Here is a 24718-nt window from a genome sequence, read left to right on the forward strand (position 1 = left end):
TAAAATAGTCTCTTCATGTTTCTACTGGTTAATACTGAATGGAGCACACATTGACATGGCTAGTAAATGATAAGTATGGTAATGATCAAGAAGGAATAAAAGGAGATAGGATAGTGCTTCTAAAAGAATTGGAGCCAGAGTCAAAAAGCAGAAAGTGGGATGAAAATATCTAGCATACATAATCTTAGATGAAACCTTGTTATATGAAACCTTGTGCTGTGTGCTGAGAGTTTTTCAAAAGGTCAGATCCTAATAAATAAATAAATTAAAAAAGGATTCATATATAGGCCCTATGTCACACAGGATCTTTCAAAGCAATCATGGCTAACATCTCTTGTTGGAGACAAAATGTTTGCTGAAGCTTCCTATTGATGCTAAGTGTCATTTAGTATTCACCGCACTGGCGCAATGAGATTTCAATGAAGCAGCAGAGTCTGTTAATGAGATGTGCTGCACGTTACCTACACCAATAACCTGCTAGAGTAATTTTCAAAAAGAAAACCATAAGAGTGAATGTCTCTAAGTGGGAAAGATATTTTAGAAACAAATCAAGAACTTTAATTTACTTTTTCATCCTTTTCATATGGAGCAGATGACTGGATCATGTGTAACACACACTGCATACACAAGCAGCAGAGTGCCTATGCCCTTCCACTTTCAGGGGCATAGCCAGTGAAATGGATGCATCAGTGAATATTTTGTCTCTAACAAAAGTTCTTCTCCAAGACACGATTTATTGCCCCTACACACTTGATGCAAAGACTTTGAACCAGCATATATATTGGCCTGTTTTGCCAATGTATATTCATCTTGTCTTATTGCATTATATTTTGCAATAAACCTGAACTTGAACAAAAGTTGGTGAGAAGAATAAAACATTAGATTCACACATAAACTTCTTTTATGCATATATTTAAGTACACAATAACAAACAGCTTCACAATCATTAACATTCAACAACAATTTTATTAACGTTATATCCCACATTTAAAAATAACAATAACTTTCATAAACACCGCAATGAGAGGACAAGTGTACTCCACTGTGCTCTATCAAAATCACTTTTGATAATTTATGTAGTGTTATAAAATGTTGTATATATATATATGGGAAAATGCTTTCAAAATGATTGTAAACAAATTTATGCCTCTTGTTTTAGAGGTACTTTGAAGGGGTATTTTTGGGCTATGCAGGCACACACATAACATCTGATTAGGGCATTGTGTCTCAACAGACTGTTGACTGAACAGTTCTCTTCTCATTCTTCATTTTAAGGTTGTTAAATATTTGTACAGAAGAAATTGAATAGGGCTTCCCACTAACCAGACTCTAACCACATGGAAACAATATTTAACACCAAATCTACATATTTTATTTCAGTACATAACACACATATAACACTGTCTTCGCACAAAACATTAATAATGCCTCTGCTCAATTATAAAACTTACATGATAAAATTTATCCAATATAGAAACAACATTTAAAGCTATTTTGCATATTCTTTCATCATGGAAATATATTATCTAAGACACATTTCAATCCCAAATGTAGCATTCTGATTGACTTATCTGTAGCTTGGTGAAACAAAGTTAACTAATTTAAAAACACTTGAGATGTCTATGCCTCACCAAGCATTTCTCCCATATTAGGTATTTTTTTGTCATACAATGATGGTCTCAGTTACAAGAAAATTTTTGACACAAGGAAGAAGAAAGAAAAATAGATGTACAAAGAATGATCATTTAAATAACTCATTTTTAACAATGAATCTAGTTTAATCTGCAGTTTTACAATTAAGATGTTCGAACTGTGTGTACAGCAAGAATAGAGGTTCAAATATAGCTTGCTTTAGTGATTAGGGGTTTTCTTTCACAGATATATTAGTGACCTGACAAAAGTATCAATGCAAATTTGTATTTGAGCATTAGAACGGAGTTTTTATAAGCTGTTAGAATTCATGAGCAGGTTATATTTTTGAAACTTATTCAGGTAATATTTTTGTTTGTAGTGAAATAGTCAAATGTATTTAAGATTGATATGTCTGTATCTACAAATACAGACAGACCAAATTTAGTATGTTTAATTTCAACCAAACAATTGGGGAGGGAGGGGGGAAGAGTACTTCTTTATTTTCATTAATCATATCAATAGCACTTTCTAACTATTGCTATCTTCAGAATTCTGATCTCAGTTAACTATCTGAATTTTGATTTTAAATGCCACTGAGTGAAACATGTTTAATTAAAAGGAAGGTCAGCATTGGTCATAATATTGATGTTTTATTAATAGCAGGATCGATTTTTGTTCACATAGTGATCATCTTCGGTGCTGTACACATTAAACTCAAACACTGGTATCAAGTAATCAATAACCAAAACTGAAAAAAGTGTCTGAGTTTAATGTGTACAGCACTGAAGATGATCACTATGTGGTCAAAAATCGATTCTGCTATTAATTAAACATCAATATTATGACCAACACTGACCTTTCTTTTAATTTAACATACATGGTCATTGCGCACACAACACTCCATTGAGTCGCCAATCGATGAAACATGTTTATTCTCTCTGTATAAGTAGTGTTCCTTAACTACATTGAGGTAACTGCAGACAACTTGTGCGTGATTCAGAAAAATCTACAGTTTGAAATGATAAGTTCCCCATATTCACAGCAAGACAAACAGGAAACTGTCAACTTTCAGTTGCTAGATATATGCTACTCCCATAGTCAAGAAGTTCTGTAAACTGCAGAAGTGTTTAATTTGAGACTATTTCAATGAAAAATACATGACTGATTCATATATGATAGTAATTTTCATGCAACTATAAATAGTCATCAGTTCTGAAAAACCTTAATTGTGAACTGTCAAGATTCATTGTAAAAATATTTTGTACAATAAAAATAATCTCATAACTGAGCACTCACCTCAGTTTTCAGGAATAAATGTTTAGTGATCATAGACACATGAAACTTTGTTTTTAAATTAATTAACAGTTTGTATGACAGCATGAGACAAATTACTATTATGTCACATACTAAAAGATTTTTTTTATTTTAATCAGGTAACAAATACACAGGGTGTGACACACACTGCAGAGTAATGGTTTACAGCTTCTTTAAGTAGTTGTGGCATTAGGTTTAATGCCATCATTTCTGACAACAGTCACATACACAGGCCTGTACAGGACAACTGTTTCACGAGCTTCATGTGCATTGCTGCCGTCGTAGACCTGCCCCAGCAGGAACTCTGGGCCAATATACAGACCACCCTCAACATGTTCACATGCCACTTCTGCAACAATACAACATAAATCTCACATTATAAAATGAATCTTATGTTCACATTTAGAACTGCACTGAGTCTCACACATTTTCCTCAGTGGTCTTATTACTTCAGTTTACTTGTTGGTTTAATTATGTTTCAGACATTTCATAGTTACAGCCTAATTATGTTATCATGAGTGACATCTACCTGTAGTTTCCAGTAACTGACAGTAAATATAAAGGCTCCTTAAATGATTTTCAACCCCTTACTTTTACAAATATATATTCATATTTTGCTGCAATCACTACCCCTCTGTTATGTTGTTAAGTTATTTTTATCATTAGTGAGTTCATGTTTTTTTAGAAACTGTTTTGTTATAGTCAGAAACGTATTTATCTATACTACTGACTTTTACACCCATTAACTGTAGAGTATTCTTAACACCCACATATTCCACAACAAAAGTGAAAGTTTTAAAATTGTTTAAGGATGTCAGAATGATTGTAATGGAATTCACTTAGATTCATGATGAATAGAATGAAGCAAAAAACTGATTTGTTCTACAGAAATCCCTAACTTTCTTGTGCATACCATATTCAGTTAATCTTTGTGATTTAATTTCTGAAGTTCGCTATCATCAAGTCTTTCATGTAATGCTCAAACAGCAAAGTCAAAATTAATGAATGTGTCATAATAACTACTGGTTGACTGATTCTCTGAAGGATGAAATGGAAGCTGTATGATTAGAAGAGTAATGAATCATAGACAAAGAAGAATAAGTGGTGGCAACAAACAGCATGATTTGTATTATACATTCATACACATTTAGATCAGGTAGCACTGACATAAAAATTTGAGATAAATAAGTTATTTACAGGAGTATATAATTGTTTAATATAGATGAAAAATATAAATAGTAAGCTATGAGAAACAGCTGGTCTTGATTGTAAATTAGGTTATGTAGAAGAGACTAAAACGGAAGTCCCAAGAAAATATTCATTACAATTGCCATCTATATTCATTCTCATAGTTATAATATTTCAACATTGCTACATAACTATTGAGATATCCACATTAGATAACTCAACACAATACATTATGTTGAATATCCAAACTATGTAGTCCCTGTAATATCCATTTGAGTGTCATGTTGAGCTGAGAAAATTGTGGCTGACTTTAATTTTTACTGGCAGCATTCATATTCAAGACTGCAAAGAAGCTGATCCAGGACAGTAAAATCCACTATTTACTTCCATAATGATGATGTCTGGAAAATTATTATTCTTGGAAAATATATTTTGAGGCATTCTTTCAGTCTCATAATTCCAGTTCAACAACAGACTTAGCTGCCATGATCTGATGGTGCCAATGATGGTCTTAGATGTGTTAACCACCTATCAAAGACAGCTACCTATGTCAGTGATCAAAATTTTGTGTAGAAAAACTGAATCATCTACATGAATAGAAACCCAGGAACACAAACTCTGTTATAATCAATAGACTGATTTTTAGGGTGCAAGACATAGGGCAATATATCACCACCCAACACCTACGCAATTTACAGGTTGAATTATTAGCATGGTACTGTACATGTGACAAAGATCTTACAGCTTGAGAACAGAAAAGCCAAAACAGCTTACATGATTCACTTTCTCCATATTTATGAATATGAATACAATACAACCACTGACAGTACAGGCTGCAGTACCACATTATTTTAAGGTAAAGACGTCTGGTAGGCTATGTTGGATGTTTCTGAATGCTGTAAATTCTGATCACTTCAGCAAAGCAAATTGGGCTGAACATTGCATCAGCATGTGATGTAGCCTTTTATCAGCAACACCTGTTCACTGTTGGAGTAACATTTACTCATGATGAGATAGATAATAACCATGAATCACACAGCAGTGGTTCAACAAATTCCACTTCTCATTGCTTAGAGAATGGGTTATTCTGCGTCAAATCAACAAGTGCTACAACCTTACCCTCTTTGACTTATTTGATGATAAGTGTGCTTGTAGTATTCATAAACAGTAACATATAATAACTTTTTCAAATATTTTTTTGTCAAAATGTTTCTGAGTAGGACTGATGGGTGCTAGAAAAAATGAAAAGACAAAAAAAAAAAAAAAAATACTTGTGCAACAACACTGATTTGTTCACAACTTGTGTTTTAATTAAGATTGAACGATGAAACTGAGTTTGTTTGAAAGCTCCTTTCAGGGGCTTTTATATGATATAAAACATAATTGGTTAAAAATATACACACATTTTTTTATAAAAATATCATTATTGAATTTACTGAATTTTGAAAAAATTCCTTTAAAATTCACAAAAAAAATTATGCAAAAGATACTATTTTTCTCTATGTATTCTGAAAGCTTCAACTTGGAATGAGCATGGGATCACTAATAAATGTAATCTTATGTTTATCACAATCCTGTTAAATGTCATTCAGGTTGTGAATTGTTATTTTTATTTTGCTACCTGTGACACATTTGAGAATCATAGTTGGATTTATCACGTAGACTACTAAATTGTACTTTTCATACAAATAACTGGGTTTTAAAGCTTAGTACAAGGTAAATCAATAACTCAAACTTAATAAACTGACCTAAATTCTAAAATATCTTAATACAATGGAAAAACTTATTTTAAAGACTAAATGCAAGGTGACTGGTTGCTGTGACTATCTGCCATCTGTTTAATATTTTGTCATTGAATACTAGTCAGTCAGCTGTTATCAGTAGTTTTTTAAAGTGCCCTGTACATTTTCTTTTGGTGTGTATACAGCCTACAAAGTGAAATAATGCGATTAATTCTGAAATGTTGTATTTCAAAATTAGTTTAAAGGTACTTTTGTACAATTCTCACAAGAGTGTAAAAGTTTATACATCTACACCCAGTTAAACTTCCAACTGTTAACATAACATTACATTCCAGGACACGAATAATGGAAAAGTAATGTGTATTCTTAAATACAGAAAACTGATGCAGTGAAGTTTGAAAACATTTCATTAAAATTATACTGTACATGACATAAAATACATAAAATACCAACTTTGTGAGCTCAGTCACTCCTTTAATGAAAATGACCATAACAAGCATAAGAAAAACTTGTGTCCTGCTGCCGAGTGGATGATGGAAGAAAAACCTTGTTATTATAAGAGTTGATGGATCACAGAATAAGATGTATGCAGAAATGATAATGTTCAACAAACTGATTTGTTAGAAGTGTCATGCATTAGACTGATATGATACCTCTCAGTAAGGAGTCAAACTAAACTTTGTCTGTCTCTGGTTTTCAGTTGTTTTGATTTTTTTGAAGGTTTTCAACTTGTTGTATTTGTTAATTCAATACTGATAAGGAGCATATTGTTTTTGTCTTCCATTTATTGTAAGATATCTTATTTTGATGTCAACATTTAGTTGTACAATAAGACATAGTTGATGACAAGTAGACCTAATATTTAAAATAAATTAATTTTTATGCGATTTAACGCACCATCTTAAACACAAAATTACTCTCCATAGCAATCCCATGCTCATTCTAAGTTGAAATTTTCAGAATACATAGAGGGAAACAGCATCTTTCACACAGAGTTTTTTAGAATCATAAAACGCGTTGTTTCAGCATTCAGTTTATCCAATAATCATATTTTTATAATATTTTAGCTAACTATATCTTATATCATATGAAAGCTCTTTGAAAGAGGTTTCTAATACACTCTATTTCTTCATTCTGTCTTAATTAGAACACAAGTTGTGAACAGATCAAAATTTTTCCACAAGCCATTTTTTTTATTTTTTAAAAACTTTTTAGCCCCCGTTACTCAGGAACGTTTCACCACAAAAATGTGAAAAACATTGCTTTATGTTCCTCATTATGAAAACTACATGCATTCTTAATTTCAAACAAATCCAGAATGGCCAGATCAAAAATCACACTTTCATTTGTTGATTTGAAAAGGAATGACACTATATTTTCATCAGTTCTCCAAATTCTGATTCTTAAAATCAGTTAACTGTGGCCATTTTCTTACTGAATAATGCCAAAAAATGTAAAAGTATGTCAGAAAATAAACTTCTGTTGATATTATAGGGCCTTCCTATGGCATTAAGACTTGCCAGGTTCTTTCTATACGACACAGCTGCACAACCTGACCGTGAAGTGCTGCATTAGCTACATTTAGCATTACATCAATGATGAACCAGCAATCTTAGACATTCTCATCATCCACTAAGATCAATGGATCTTAGTTCATTCTGTTTCCATGCATAAGAGTGGCAGATAAGAAGAATATTGAGTAGATACAAAGGATGGACTGCTTACTAGCACTTTGAGTATTATTATGCTCATCAAACACTGTCAGTGCATTTTGAAGAGATCTGAGAAATGCACAAGGTTTGATAGTCACTTTCATGGTTTAATATTTTAGAAGTTATCACATCTGTCACTAAATAAACACATCAGTAAGTCAGTAATGAGGCTGTGGTCCTTCAATGCCTAACAGTACCACAACTCTTAATTAATACCACGACAAATTGTACGCATGTTTACTTCAAATCGGTTGCCTCAAATTACTACCTCCTAAGAGAACTTTGAATCAGGCTTCAAGTTTTATGTGCCAGAAGAAAGAAAACAAAAATATATTTTGAGAGGACATTCTCATACATATCTTAGAATGAGCTGCCTTTTTTTATTACTTTTTTTCAGAATAGAGGCATGATCTATGTACTCAAAGAAATGGCCAGAAAAATATTTTTGATGCAATAAAATGTGGAAGTATAGTTTAGTGCATGTTTATCCAGTCATATCTGTGACACAGAGTTGAGTGTATATTGAAATGATTCCTCATGATTTTCTGCAATTAGCCTAAAGTATAAAATCAGATGAGAATAGTGCTGAATTTATCAGCTGAACATTCAACTTCTCCTCTTGCTTCCAGTAATGATCAACATCCATACAGTGCATCATACTCCACACAAATGACAGTAAAACTTCTCAGAAAATGCTGAGTGGAGACCTCCACATCCTAGTCGATGGCACTTAAATTTATTGGCTGTAGTCTCTTGTACCATCACGATCATCTGTCAACCACAGAGATGTTACTTATTGTAGTTCTGCTATATGAATTGCTACTCAGCTTCATACAAAATAAATAAAACTGACACAAATAACAGGAATTCAAAGTAAAATAAAACAATTGGCATTCAAGCAGAAAATATAAATACAAACAGTTAAATTTTTGTTATACATGGAACAAAGTTTACATGCCTCACAGACAGATAATTCACAACCCTTCTCTCCCTTAGGTAACTGATTACTGGGGGCAGCAAGAGGGGAACCAACCAATGAAGCAAAAATAAAATAAATTCACCAAGTCATGGAAAACAGCAGACTACGTACAATGTAATAAACATTTGGAGAGATAGATCACAATAGTGAGAAATATTGAACTGAAAGAGAGATAAAAGAACAACATCCCATACCATCAAATTTATTCTCAGAAGCTATTTAATACAACAGAGGAATATAAACTGTTGGAACATATATGCAATACCTTCACTTTGCTAATGATATTGTACTCAGAATCACAATATTGTTTTTTCTATCCTATAACATACAGAGTTAAATCACAAGATTTAATGTACAGGGGACTCATCAGTACTGCAATTACAATTTATGTGTATTACAGAAACAATAATTATTAATTTATAATCTAATCTATTAATTTATAATCTGTATGTAGCCTAGCAACAGTCTGAAAGAACAGATACCATTGGTGACAATGCAACTCTCTTAGGATGAAATGATAATTAAATCAAGACCTTAAGCTGTCAACAGGCATTGATATACATCAACGGGGACAGCTGAAAATGTCCAAAAGAACAGATACCATCTTCATATAGTTAAGGTTAACCAGCCATTGACCTTCTTCTTCTGTTCTGGATGCACATGCATTGCCCGAAGTCTTATGGGACGCAGTAAGATTGTCTGCCATGAGTAATGAGTGTAATGAGCAGGGGCACTATGAATGTAGTATGTGGACATTAAGTTGGGAGTGTGGGTCTCATAGCGAGCGTGCAAGGGATAAATCCCTGTAGTTGCACTATCCTCTGTGCCCTCAGTGGCTCACATAGATAGAGCATGTACCATGTAAGCAGGAGATCCCAGGTTCGAGTGGTCAGGGCACACATTTTCAACTGTCCACATTGATGTATCCTTAAGGTCTTGATTTAATTATAGTTTCATTCTAAGAGAGCTGCATGGTCACCAATGGTATCTGTTCTTTCGGACATGTCTGAAAGAACAGATACCATTTTCATATATTTCTAACAATTGATTTTTGTAATTTTAAAATTATAGTCATTTTGGTTGTGCCTCCCCAAAAAATAATGCCGCACCTTATAACTGATTCAAAGTAGCTGTGGTAAACTACTTTTCTTGTCTCTATGCTTGTTGAATATGACAGATATCCATTGCAAATGTCAGGCTGTTTAATTTACTTGCTAAGTACTTTATGTGTGAAGACTAGGATAGATTTTGATCCAAATCATGCCTAAAAATTTAAAACAGTTTGCTTCTTTCAGTTCTTGGTTTCTATGACTAATGTGGAAATCATTTAACTGAGAGTTTTTAGTTTTAAACTGTAGAAATTGTGTTTCCCCAGTATTCAGTTTTAGCCCATTTAGTTGGAACCAGTTTTCCGTACTGTCTGATAGTTTTGTAACAGTTGAAGGAATTTGTTCAGGGTCATTGTTTTGAACAAGGACAGAAGTAATATCAGTGACTAAAACAGAGTGTGAATTTGTGTTCAGGGGTAGATCATTTATATAAAGTAAAAACAAAATTGGACCCATAATTGAGCTTGGAGAATGTCTTGTAAAATAAGCATCCATTCAGAGAAGGAATTTCCCTGACTTGATGATATAACTGCCCTTTGTTTTCTGTTCATGAGGTATGACCTAAACCACTCTAAAACACAACCCTCAATTCCATATCTTTCCATTTTATACAGAAGCAAGTGATTGTTTAAAGAATGAAATGCTTTTGTGAGGTTACACAGTACTCCTGCAACTTTCCTCGACTTGTTTAAGGTGGAACTGATTTTTTTCACAACTTCATTAATGGCCTCTATTGTACTCTTTCCTTTTTGAAATCCATATTGATTATCTGAAATTATGTTTGATTTCTCTATAAATTTTTTAATTTGTGTTGGACCTCTTCTTCACATATTTCTGAAAAAATTGGGAGAATAGAAATAGGGTGTCAGTTCCCCATATCTTTGCTTGAGCCTTTTTCAAACAAAGATTTTATGTCCACATGCTTTAGGACATCTGGAAAGTAGCCTTGAGTGATTTATTAATTATTGAGCAAAGAAGGTGAGCTATTATCCTGGCAGCTGCTTTAACTTCTTTGGTAGATATGCCATCCCATACAGCAGGATTTTTGTTTTTTAGCTTTAAAATAGTCTTTTTCTACATCTTCAACTGAGATTTTCTCAAAATTGTTAAAGTATTCTTCTGCCTAAGCATGTACATTTACATCTGATTTAGATATGTATAAAGAAAGTGTTGAATGACTGAAATCTGAGCCAGGTTTGTTACAATTTCACGCCCCACCTTAATTATGGACAATCTTTGTTGTCAATTCTAATCCCCAGTTCTGATTTTATGATGGACCATAATACCTTTGATTTGTTTCCATGAGCCGAGATGTGTTTAGTATTAATCATTTATTTTGCTGCTTACACTACCCTTTTAAATATGCTTTTATACTGTTTAACATAGTTAATGAAAAGCAGTGATCTGATTTAGCTTATTTGACACTTTTGTCTGGCACCCTCTAAGTGAAAGTATTTCATTAAAGATGTGAAATTTTTTTTCAAAAAATGTGTTAAAATGTACTGAGATTGGAATCTCATCTTGGGCTTCCTACTCCACCTCTTCTATTTTAGAGCAGAACATTTTAAAGTTTTCTACAGTAAAATGTCTTTTGCTTTAAGTTTTTCTGGTACTTTGCTCATTTGTATTAGTCATTTCAATAAACAAAGCAGAATGGTCAGAAATTCCTAAATCAACACACAGCTTCCTCAAATTTATAATTTGTTAGAATATTACTGATACAGGTTTCTGTACTGTCATTTTTTCTTGTGAATTCTGTGAACTTTGCCTTGAACCCAAATTTTTGGATTAGGTCCATCAATCATTTTTTTGGCACTTTATTTTTACAAGTTCATCTTGATGTGATCAAGACAGACTTGTAAAAATAAAGTGCTTTTTCTTTTTGTCATTATTGACTTTTTGTAAAAGACCAATTAACTTCCATAAAAATAATTTTGTTACTGCTACACCTGGAATTCTGTATTCTGATACAATGACAATATTTTGTTTTCCTAATTCAACTGAGTAGCTTTCAAATACACTTTCTTCATTTAGAATACTGAAATCATCTTTCACTTTGTATTCCAAAGAGTTGTGTGCAAGTATGCATGAGCCTCCGTGGGTACTATTTGTTCTACAGAAACTTGAAGCTATACTGAAATTGTTTAGCATATTTAAAATTGTGACACAATTTTTTTGTAAGCCAATATTCATTTAAGCAAATAGTTTTAATACTTCTGCATTCTGAGAGTAAAATCTGCAGTTTGTCAATTTTATTCACTCTACCATTATGATTGGTTGTACCTAATCCATTTATGTTAAAGTGCATTAAGAAAGTGCTGGTCCTTCTCTCCAATGTCTCAAAATTTGCATTCTTTGTAAGATTTCCACACTGGCTCTTTTCTGGTTTTTTATTTATGCTAGAGTGTATATGTACAGTTAAAATTTGGTTCTACTTAACATTGTGGTTTCCTCCTCCTTGTGTCTGATGTTAAAAAAATTTTCAGGTGGGATGGAGGCACTATTTTTGGCCTGCCTGTTTCACTACACTGTTCACTTGCAGCTGTTTCCTCTTATTCTGTTGGTAGGGATATTTTATCTTCTGATTCTGGTCCAGATGTCACTGTTGATATTGCTGTTGTTCCTATGGTTTGGGACACTTCACTGCACTTTTTATGATTATAATTTGTACTTTGTGAAACTATTTGGATTGACTGGAATAAAGGAATGGCCAATGAGCTAGATGTTCCATGAACATTCCTCAGGATTCCTACAATTTGTTTACAAATGAAACTTTTTCCCTTCCCATTAAGGTGCAAACCAAGTCTGGTATAGAATTCTCGGTCAATATCGCCAGTGTCAGGAAAGAATGTGGTATTGAAAGGCTTGGCAGATTTTATAATACTGCTTGTTGGCTTTCTCAATCTCTTTGTTTACACAGTAGAAATGTGGGAGCTCAAATCTGTGTGCTATTCCCAAAACAATTGTTTTTTGTTCCTCTCGTAGCATCAGTGTTTTTATTTACACCTTTCAGGCTTGTTTGAGTTCATTTTTATACATGTTGTTGTAGCCTGCAATTAAGTCCATGCACGATTTGTTACTGGTATTGGAGCAGTTCTTTATGATTTCACACATGGATGCACTTGGTTTGATGAAATTGGTGGCATTTACGCACTGTTCATATTGTAAAATGTTGGCAGTTGCTCTCCCACGACTACTGGAATATATAGAGATATCACTGTTATTCTTCTGTTCTTTAATTACATTTGTCTGGTTTACTGTAGGTGGAATAGTTTCAGGTTTAGTGGCTATATTTCATGATGTGAGAGACTTCTTACATTTGTTATTTACCTCCACTACTGTGATTCCATCTTTAGTAACATTTGGAGTGTGCAAACTTGGTATCAGTATTTCGCACATATTATTAAGCAGTACATGGTGGTTTGTTAGTTTAGGCCTAAAACAGTAAGTGCTTTTACACTCAGTGCACTGTGAAGGCCTATCACTTGTTGACTCCACAGAAAGCTCTGCAAGGTACCTTAATGCATCTTCAAGCATCTTGACATAATTTTTTGCATCCCTTATTTCTCTGGGGAGTGACTCTGTCACAGAAAGTTCCACATCTTCATTGTACATTTGTATTGCCAATTTTAGACCATTTTTTTGAGTTGGTGCATAAAATCTTCAACATAAAATGTAAGAATGTAATAGAACAAGACTGAAAGGGGGCCTTAAATTCAGTTATGATCAAACAATAATAATGTACAACCAACATATCAAAATGAAAACAGTACAGATAAAAAATAAAGTCATGTAACCAGTTGATGAAGTCGTATAGTTTCAGCAGTTGAAGACAGTGACTAAATGTACAGCAAAAGAAATAAAACAATAGTAAAATGGTCTGGAGTGCTTATGGTAAATTAAATGGGGTTTACAAAACCTAACTTACAATGTATCTGAAAAGGAAGGTTTTGACTTACAGTAGTGAGATATGGAGTTTTAACATGAAAACTATTCAATAGCTGAGGATTAATCATCAATCAAAGGGAAGGTACTTATTGAAAATTACTAGGAGAAAAAGTAAAATGAACAAATGTACCAGGAAACAGACTGGAGTTGCGTTCAAAATTATAACTGTAATGAAAACAAAATGGATGTGAGTACATTTAGCCATATGGATAGCTGGTAGAGACATGACTGAAACAACAATCTAAAAGAAGGTGAGTAGATGACATCATAAAACATGCAGGAACTAATGCATGTATCTAACTGAAGACAATATAATGTGTGGGAAAGTAGAGACAGAAATGACACCAAACGATGTGAAGGATTATGTTGTACATTCTGTGTGTATGCCTGTACAGTCTCATTTAGCATGTTGAACATTGGTAACAGAAATATAGTATAGTACATCTTACGGAACAAATAGATCTGATATATTTGAGGATCATCACTCTTAAACTGATATCACTGATCTTTAAGCAGTTGTAGCAACAGTACTTAAGAAAGTACAAAGGTCAACTAAACCAAGTAGAAAGATTTAGATATATGATGAACCAGGTAGAGAGACATTTATGTCATCTTTCAAGATAATTCTGCATGTTTCCCAAGTTAACATAGAGTCTACATGAATTCCTAGAATTTTAACTGCTTTTACTTCTAAACTTTGGACAATCCAAATATAATCTGCTGGTTTGTATCATGGTTGCAAAGCAGTGTATTTGATGAGAACCAGTTTAGTGCTGCTTCCATGTCATGATGCATCATATCTTGCAGATCTAATGTATTCTAATGCTTAGTTAGCAATGTTATGTCATCAGCATAACAGATAATGGGCTTGGGAACACAGTGGGGTAAATCATTGACTGCAATTACGAAAAAAAAGTTCACAAGGACAGAACCTTGTGGGACCACTGTTTTAACTTCTTTCAGCTGTGAGTGCCTGTTCCTGACAGAGACAAACTGTTTCCTATTGTACATGTATGATACAATTGCTGCCAATGCAGATCCTTGTACACCATAGAAGTTGAGTTCATCAAGTAAGATATCATGAGAAATACAGTCAAATACCTTACTTAAATCACAAAAAAGGAGTGAAGCTTTATTTTTATTCTCAAAGGCTGTTATTACTTTGTTCACAATTGAGAGGACAGCAGTGGTAGTGTTTCTTCCCATGTAGAAGCGAAATTGACTATTGGAAAATAGACTATGCAAGCCAAAGTAGTTGTTCGGTTGATTATAAATAAGTTTCAAATATTTTGGAGGAAACAGGAACTATTGAAAGTGTTTGGTGATTTTTGAGACCATGTTTGCTGCCTTTTTTGTACACTAGAATAACTTTGAATATTTTTAGTATTTTAGGAAGTACTCCTAACTCTAGACACCCATTAAAAAGAAAGGCCAATGTTTCACTAATTATATGTGCTGTTGTTCTAATCATATAACTGGACAACCAAGAGTAGTCCATGCTCTTTGAGTTTGAGAACTTTGCTACTACTTTTTTTAAATCTCAGTGGGTGTGATTGTCCTACATTTAAAGCTGTAGTTTCTACAGTTTTGATGCTTAAGTAGATCAGTTAGATCATATGTGTAGTTTTAATTTTGTTCCTAATATCAGTTACAGAATCCATGACAAAAAGATTAACTTTGTCCAGATCATGAACTGTATCATGTTCATGCTACATGTGATGCTCTTGTGCATCAACAGTACATGCAGCTTTGCACTTATCAGGAGCACCTTCAATGTACCTTTCATATGATGTTCTTTTTGCCATTCTAAGCTTAGTTCTGTAGGTGCTCAAACAGTCAAGATAAGTTTCTTACAATTCATCATTCTGCTCTGTTTCATATTTAGGAGAAGATTTATACACATGGTACAAAGATAAAATATTTCCCTGATAATAAGAGGAGAACAAATATACCACATGTCTAAATAAATTTTAATGAACCTCTCAAAAGCAGTTTCAGTTTCATTTATACCCATTTGACACTAGTATATACAGTTCCACTTAATATTTCTAAATGAACTTCTTTACTACTTCTTCCTTTGGTCCTCTACCCCATGTCACCTTTCCCTTAGTGTTGGCACTTTTTTTAAAGAGGAATCCACCAGTTTTGTTTTGGTAAAGCCTAAGGAGTATTGGATCATGCAGTGCAAATCCCCCACCAACAATACTGATAATGTACACAACACTTTCAGAGTTAAAAATGATGTTATCTATAAATGCTCCATCACATGTGACTTTTCTGTTGCTGTAATGTAGATTGAATACTCTGAGGAGGTTGAAAAATGACATATTGACTTGCTCACTCTCATTTCCCATTTCTATATGGAAGTCCTGCAGATAGCAATTTTTCTTTTAGATTTTAACAACTTTTTCATTATCAATTCAAAATTCTCAAAGAAAATGTCTGTCTTTCCACATGGAGACCTGTAGAGACTTATAATGGTTACTGTATGCCCATCTTTTTAGCAATAGTTGTGGGACTTGGCTGTTCGATAGAGGATATCAAAATAAATACCTTTCAGCAGTCAATTTTCAACCTTATAAGTTTCTTACAATTCATCATTCTGCTCTGTTTCATATTTAGGAGAAGTTTTATACACATGGTACAAAGATAAAATATTTCCCTGATAATAAGAGGAGAACAAATATACCACATGTCTAAATAAATTTTAATGAACCTCTCAAAAGCAGTTTCAGTTTCATTTATACCCATTTGACACTAGTATATACAGTTCCACTTAATATTTCTAAATGAACTTCTTTACTACTTCTTCCTTTGGTCCTCTACCCCATGTCACCTTTCCCTTAGTGTTGGCACTTTTTTTTAAAGAGGAATTCACCAGTTTTGTTTTGGTTAAGCCTAAGGAGTATTGGATCATGCAGTGCAAATCCCCCACCAACAATACTGATAATGTACACAACACTTTCAGAGTTAAAAATGATGTTATCTATAAATGCTCCATCACACGTGACTTTTCTGTTGCTGTAATGTAGATTGAATACTCTGAGGAGGTTGAAAAATGACATATTGACTTGCTCACTCTCATTTCCCATTTCTATATGGAAGTCCTGTAGATAGCAATTTTTCTTTTAGATTTTAACAACTTTTTCATTATCAATTCAAAATTCTCAAAGAAAATGTCTGTCTTTCCACATGGAGACCTGTAGAGACTTATAATGGTTACTGTATGTCCATCTTTTTAGCAATAGTTGTGGGACTTGGCTGTTCGATAGAGGATATCAAATTAAATACCTTTCAGCAGTCAATTTTCAACCTTATTTTATTGGGCAATCAGTTTCAGCATTTTACTACACCATTTTCCATGGTCGCCAGGTGATGGTTGAAGTGGTCACTATAAGTACTAATACCAGTATTGCTGGCCCCTGTTTTGATCACAAGCGATGTAGATTATTCCCACCCATTTGTCAGGAGCCTGAATATAGCATAGCAAAATGCTGAAACTGGTTGCCCAATAAAATAAGGTTGAAAATTGATGGCTAAAAGGTGTTCAATTTGATATCCTTTATAATGGTTAGATTATACTCTACAAGATTTACACCACTGAACTCCCCATCTGTTTTGAAACAGTATGAGGTAATACCAATTTTTGTGAATCTCATACCCTCTTTAAAAATTATGCCTGACCCACCATTTTTTTTTCACTTCCTGACGTATCACATCTGCAACAACATATCTTAAAGGAATAAAGAACTCTACCTCATCATTCCTCATCCAATGCTCTGATACACATACAGGATCTGCTTCCTCATTACTGCAGAAGAGCTCCAATTTCAACAATTTATTCCTAATGCTACAGAAATTCACTTGCATCACAGTTAGTGTTTTATTAATATGAGAATGTTTATCAGTCATATTTACAGTATTCAGTGTCATGTTCTGTCCTATGTCATGGTGAGGTTCAAAAAATCCTTGAGAAGCACAGGTTTCCTGCACCTCATGAATCATTCACTGGGTTGCAGTGAGTAACTTGCCACCACTGCCATTTTTTCCAACTTTGTTTTCAGTGATGATGGTGCTGCTGTTATAGAGGATTTGGGTGCCTGCTCTGTCACTGCTACTGTGCTCTCCTGTTAGTTTCTGGTATTTCTTTGAGATGTTTCTGGAGGCTGAGAAATCTTCATACTTGGTAACCCATCATATGTTGTATCAAGCACACTAGCTGACTTTGTTCTTCCAAATCTTCTCTTTGAACTGGTGTCATTTTGGATGTTTCCTTACTTTAACAACATCTTACAGTTACCTTGGAGTGATGTAGCCTCACTGGCAGCAGAAATTACATTTGATTCTCCTGATAACATACACTTTCTGTCCATGAGATGCATGACTGTAGCATCAACCTACACATTTGAGTTCTTATTTACATTTATAAAATCTTTGTTATTATAACATTTTTTCCTACACTATTTAGGTGAAAATCATGTGTAGTGTGGAATCTTTCCTCCAAATTGCTATTGTCAACAAATGTTGCATTTTAAAAATGGCTGCAGAATTCCGAATCTCTGTATTAGCACTTCCAGTTTTTCTGTTGACACATGACCACTATGCCAAGTTGTGTCAATGTGGCACTTAAAAAGCAATGAAATTTGTCCCTCTCATCTCTCTCTCTCTCTCTCTCTCTCTCTCTCTCTCTCTCTCTCTCTCTCTCTCTCTCTTTGTTCCGTACAATATCATTCGATCCCACCAGGAAGACGGAAAAATCTTTGTTAGTGAATAATGAAATATTTTCTGGATTCATTGCTGTGGCTGCACTAAATTTTACTCCCGGTTTTAATATGTAAGTTAACTTATGAGTGCTTCTACTCCTAAATTCTGTGTCTATACATCACCCTTTGCTGTCTGCATAGAGTTCAATTTTACTTGTACCAACAGTTCTAAGATTACCGATTATCAAGTGTCCTTTTCAGTACATGAGGTCTTGTTTTGCACTGTTTTCTCTTTCCTTTTTATTAAAGGAGTCTGATAGTGTCTCAGGAAAACTGCTTATCAGCAGCAAATTTTTTAAGTCCAACAGTAATTTCACAAATTGAGCCTGCCATGATGCAAAACACCGTGTTATTTGTTTATTTCTTTATTATCCCAAACTAGTTTTGGCAACAAATATCACCATCATCAGTGGGGTTTTTTAATTTAAAACATGCCGAAAATGGTATGGTTGTACAAACACAGTAAAACATTATTACATTTTTACAAATCGTCTTTTGAAATCTAGTTTTATATTGATACTTTTATACTCCCTTATTTCTTAAATGGTGTCAGTAATATTCCTTGTTCTCTATCATTTGTAAGGACATTTTGTTTTTCATGTAGTTCACTTGAAATGGCCAGAATACACACTATGGTATACAGTCCCTGCAGTGAAAATTCTAAAGAACCAGCAGCTATTGCATAATAGTTATCAAACAAAGCATAAGCCTATAGAGAGAGAAATGCTAAATGAAGAGCAAATCGGTACTGCATGAAGCCTTCACTAGATGTCACAGGAATTAATAAAAGAGAGTAGCACAGGAAAATCAAAAATTTTGAACTCTGTTTTTAAACCTTCTTTTACAGTGGAAGATCCAGTTTAATTCTCCCATCATTTCAAAAATCAGAGACATAAATATTAGTGTCAGTGTTTCTGAGAAATAGCTGAGGTCACTAAAATTTAAAATGACATCAAAGCCTGCTGGAATCCCAGTCATTCTATATATAATTTACAGCTATGTTAGCCCCAGTCTTAACTATAATACATCACAGAGCCCATGAACAAAAACTGTGCCCAGTGGTTGGAAGAAAACACAGGTCATGTCCATCTATAAGCAGGGTGGTAATATGATCCACAGAACTACCATCCATTACTATTGACATCCATCTGTTGTAGAATCTTACAAGATATTATGATCTCAAAAACAATGAGATATTTCAAACAGAATTATCTCTTTCATGCCAACAAGAATGGTTTCTGTAAACATTTGTCATAGAAAATTCAACTTGGGGTCTTTCATGTGATATTGTGAAATCCATGGATCAAGGCAAACAGGCAGATGCAGTATTTCTTTATTTCCAAATAACATTTGCCATAACAATGCTTGTTAATGAAGGAAAAATCATAGGGGGTATCAAGATAAGGAGGGTACAGAATTTTGTCTTGAACTGAGAGTCATTGACAGACATTAGAAATAACTGGCACAGGGGTATTGAATATGCACAAAGAAGAGCAGCAAGAATGGTAACAGATTTATTTGACTTGTGAAAGAGCATCATTCAGGTGATGAAAAATGTGAAGTGGTGTGTTTTATGTTGATGATGTGACCAATAACTCTGATAGTACAATTTGAAACCAGCCTGCACATTCATTGTCAAATCTTGATAAGATTTCAAAGTGGCGTGAAGACTCGCAGCATGCTTTACATGTTCTGTAATGTACATTTGTGCACTTCACAAAATGCAAAAATATAGTACCATATAACTAAAATATCAATCAATAACAATTGCAGTGAGTCAGCTCATACAGATACATAGATCTGTTTGCAGGGATATGAAACTGAATGACCATGTAGGCTCAGTCATAGGTAAAGCAGGTGGCAGACTCCTGTTTATTGGTAGGACATTGGGAAAAATTTAGCCAGTCTTGAAATGAGAGTGCTTATGTACCTCTCACATGATCTTTTCTAGAATATTCCTGAAGTGTGCTGGGTCCATACTAAATAGGACTAACAAGGGGTATTGAATATATACAAAGAAGGGCAATAAGAATGGTAACAGATTTATTTGACTCATGGAAGAACAACACACAAAAGGCACAAAATGTGAAGTGGAAAATGCTTGAGCATAGATATCAACTGTCCTTCAAAAGCCTGTATTTGGTGAGGAATCATGAGAGTTATACCTCCACCTCCTACATATTACTACCACAGAGACGACAAAGACAAGATCAGATTAATTACAATGTGCACAGAGCATTCCCTTGCTCTATATATGAATGGAATGAGAAGAAACCATAATAGGGGGTAGAATGTGTGCCATGCACTTCACGATGCAGAAAATAGATGTAAATCTATGAGGTACCAATTAGTGGATGTCAAGTGGCTGATGATGACAATGATGGTGGTGGTGATAACATAACTTTAAAAAAAGATTCAAAATGATGATTTATATTTTGTGTTGGTTCATAAAGACATAGAAACTGCATAATCTACAAAAGTGGTGAGGATGTATGTGAACCACTACCTGTAATATAAAGATCCTGTTAAGAGACTTTATCACAGGCTCAATTCAATCTTTCTTTCTTTCTTTTATGAAAATTAGTTTTGAACTGTGTCCAACACAAGTTGCCAGAATGAAATCATTTGGGTGTTATCAGTCCCTTGTCATGTATGGAATGCAATTTTGGGTTTAAAGCCAACTGAAGAGAGGAACTGTCATCTTTAAACTACTTAATTTATAATGGGTAAAAATAATCAACACTCAGACATATAAGTCACACTGACACCACCTCTTATAGTTCACTCTGAAAGGAAAGGGGTCAGGTGTAGGATGTAAACCAAGATACAGAATGTTTATAAAATGTTCTAAAACAGTTTACTTGAATATTTTAGATCCTCCTGATCTAATAGCTTAGAGAGTTTGGTGACTATGTTTATATCTAGATAATAAGTAGTACACAATTTTTACTATAAAACTAAAAACATCCATTGTCATATTGTTAAAAATGCACAGGAAGACATTTATTATGGAAGACAAATAGGTAGAAGACAAAAAATTTCATGACCCCTCAATCTCAGTCATTTGGATAATTATCACAAGGCCTATCTAAGACAATTGATTTATAGAAGAAAAATTCATAATGTAGACATTTCTTCAAAAGTTACAGAAATTTATGCAACTATTCAGTACCAAATGTGGGTATTTGAAAGGCCGCCTTAATCCATGATTTTGTGAGTTTATGAATGTACATAAGTAAGGAGAAGATTAGATCAGACAATCTAAAAATTTATTATGAGTTTCTGACTAATCAACTTTGTGAAACACTCTTTCATTAACACAGTAATTTGACTATTCTCTTTGTTTTAGTGTGGGAAATCTGTCCTAAAACTTTTCAAATATATTTTTAATACACAATAATAATAATAATAATAATAATTAGTATGTGTGATTGTGGGTTAAAGTTAAAAAAAGGACACTGTTTTTAGTTGTTGTTATTAGCATAAGCTAATCAAAAACAAAACTGAAAAAGCCATGTAAAAACACCATGGATCACCAGAGGGATCACAGTACCTTTGGAAATGAAGAGGAAATTGTATCTTTTGGCAAGAACAAGTATGGATCCTGCAATAGTTGCACACTACAAAAACTACTTAAAATTATTAAGACAGTTGTTAAAAAATCAAGGAATGTGGATATAATGGCAGAAATCAGTACTTCTGACAACAGACTTAAGGTCTCATGGAGTGTAGTGAAATGGGAGACAGGACAACCAGCCACAGAAGACAATCTGACTATGGAAATGAAAGGAAGGGCTATAAATGATTAGTCAAGATAACTAATGCATTTAATAGTCACTTCTTAAACATAGTAGAAAGCACAGGGGCAAACAATTCAAGAGCAAAATCACAGCACTATGTTGAAAATGTAACTTTTACAAATCCAGTCTTATGAATTATACATTCTCTCATAAATGAAAACCTCAATTGGTTTTGATGGTGTTTTCAATAGAGTACTAAAAATTTGTTCCCATGTAATAAACCCAGTCTCATCTGATGTATTGAACACATCAATGACTCAAGGAATTACTGCAGAGAGATTGAAATATGCCATTGTTAAACCCCTCTTTAAGAAAGATGATAAGAGAGATGTCAAGTACTACAAGCCTGTTTTACTGCTAACACCATTTTCCAAAACTTTTGTGAATGTGATATAGTCTATAATAGTATTTCAACTTAGCAGCTGTGATATCCTTAGCAAATCACAGTTGAAGTGTGAGAAAGGTTGCTCCACTGAGAATGCCATTTACACATTCACTCATCAGATTTTACAAGCATTAAATAATAAAATAGTGCCAGTCTGTATTTTGTGGTAATGATCTAAAACATTTGACTCTGTGAATCATAGTATTCTTCTAGATAAATTGACATTTTAGTGGATTGGTGGTAAAGCCAACCAACAGACAATGTCATATCTAACCAAAAGAACACAGAAAGCTGTACTTAGTAATTCAAGCAATATAGTCCAGGGACATAATTATGATGGAGAGAAATCACATATGGGGCTCACAAAGGCTCATTCTTAGGTCCACTACCGTTCCTAATATATATAAACAATCTTCCACCTCATATACAACAAGCAGAACAAGCAGACTTAGTTGTTTTTGCATATGGCACTAGTACCGTAATCAATCCAAGCAAACATACAGAAACAAAAGAAATTGTAAACAGAGTTCATAAAAATACCATTGAATGGTTTCACCCTTAATGTTAAAAAGACACTACATATTCACCTCTGCACACCCAGATGTACTACACCAATGATAATTGTAACTCAGGGTGAGGAAATAATAAGTATGGGGGAAGCTTCAAAATTCTTTGGAATTGATATTGATGAGAATTAAAATTGGAGAAAACACATTTTGAAACTCCTAAAACAACTTAGTTCAGCTACTTTAGCCCTTAGAATCACTATAAATCTTGGGAAGACACAAATCAGTAAGATGAGATATTGGGCTTTTTGACTATTGATCACAGTATATTTATTCCCTCATGAAGTTTGTTGTAAATAGTCTACAACAGTTCAAAAGGAACAATGAGGTACACAATAACAGTATCTGAAGGAAAAATTACATTAATTACACTACATTAAGGTTGTCTTTAGCACAAAAAGGGGGTGCACAATGCTGCAACAAAAAGTCTTGATCACTTACCGAGTGGTATAAATGCTTTGCTACTTTCAGAAGTAGCAAAGCATAATTTGATAACAAACAGAAAGTTTCTCCTTGACAACTCTTACTACTCCACAGAGGAATTTCTATTACTGTTATGTGTAAAGGCTGGGGGGGGGGGGGGTTAGGAATTAGTCACTCACATCTGCATATCTTTTTTTCTTTTTAAAATAATTTGTTCCATATCCATTGTGCAAAATGATCTATGGAAAGTGTATGTAACTAACTAAATGAAGGTGTAAATGAAATTGTTAATGTTTAGACACATTTTAATAATAATTGTCTGATACAACACAAACATTTTTGTAATTTATATAATATGTCCTACATCATTATGCCAAATTGTGAAAGGATATATAATTACATAAATAAGTTAAACAGCCCGAAAATAACAAGGAAATAACAACAAACAGAAGATAATATCTAAAAACTCAAACTTGCAGCTTCTGCAAGTATTTATACTCTGGAAATTGTAGTAATACAAATTAATCAAAAGGACAGGAAACAAGATTACAGTTTTCTGAGTAATATAGTGAAGAGATGTAGCAGAAAGCTGGTAACATATTTGTAGCCTAGAAAAAGCTCAAAATGATACAGGTAGCAATTGTAGACACATCTGTTAAGCTGAGTGAAGTGACACAGCAGTTAGAACATCTGACTCACATTGAGGAAGGTGGCAGTTCAAATCTTCATTCAGCCATCCATATTTGAGTTTTCCATAGTTGTCCTAAAATTACTTAAGCCAATGATGGGTACTTCCTGTGGAAAGTACACGGCTGGTTTCCTTCCCCATCTTTCCCTTGTCTGAGCTAGAGTTCCATCTCTAATAGCTTCACAATCAATGAGGCATTAAGCCCTAAGTCCCCTTATTTTACTGTGAAGGCATATTGTGTAAATGTAAAGCTACTTTCAGTTTGAATGCAGATTTGAAAACTGGAGTGATTCACTAGGTGCAATTCTAATGGATGTCATATATCCTACCTTCCTTTGATTTGATAAATAGATTAATGAGCCCATTAGAGGGGCTCATTGGTTCAACATCCAATACAAGTCAAGTGTTATTTGACAATTTTCACACCCAAAGTAAATTGCCAATGTTATATTCTTAAGTGCATCATAAT

At 33.7% G+C, this 24718-nt stretch overlaps 1 protein-coding gene across 1 annotated transcript in view; it reads right to left on the reverse strand.

The window, feature by feature from the left end:
* Window positions 1-883: 883 nt before the first annotated feature.
* LOC126298831 (arrestin domain-containing protein 2-like) overlaps window positions 884-24718 on the reverse strand; it is a 229371-nt gene continuing 205536 nt past the window's right edge. Inside the window, exon 10 of the mRNA XM_049990307.1 lies at window positions 884-3295. Within this exon, the coding sequence (XP_049846264.1) occupies window positions 3120-3295 (176 nt within the window). The 3' untranslated portion in view covers window positions 884-3119. The remainder of the gene's footprint in view (window positions 3296-24718) is intronic.

The sequence above is a fragment of the Schistocerca gregaria genome, chromosome X (genome assembly GCF_023897955.1).
Source record: "Schistocerca gregaria isolate iqSchGreg1 chromosome X, iqSchGreg1.2, whole genome shotgun sequence".
In the NCBI taxonomy this organism is placed as follows: Eukaryota; Metazoa; Arthropoda; class Insecta; order Orthoptera; family Acrididae; genus Schistocerca; species Schistocerca gregaria.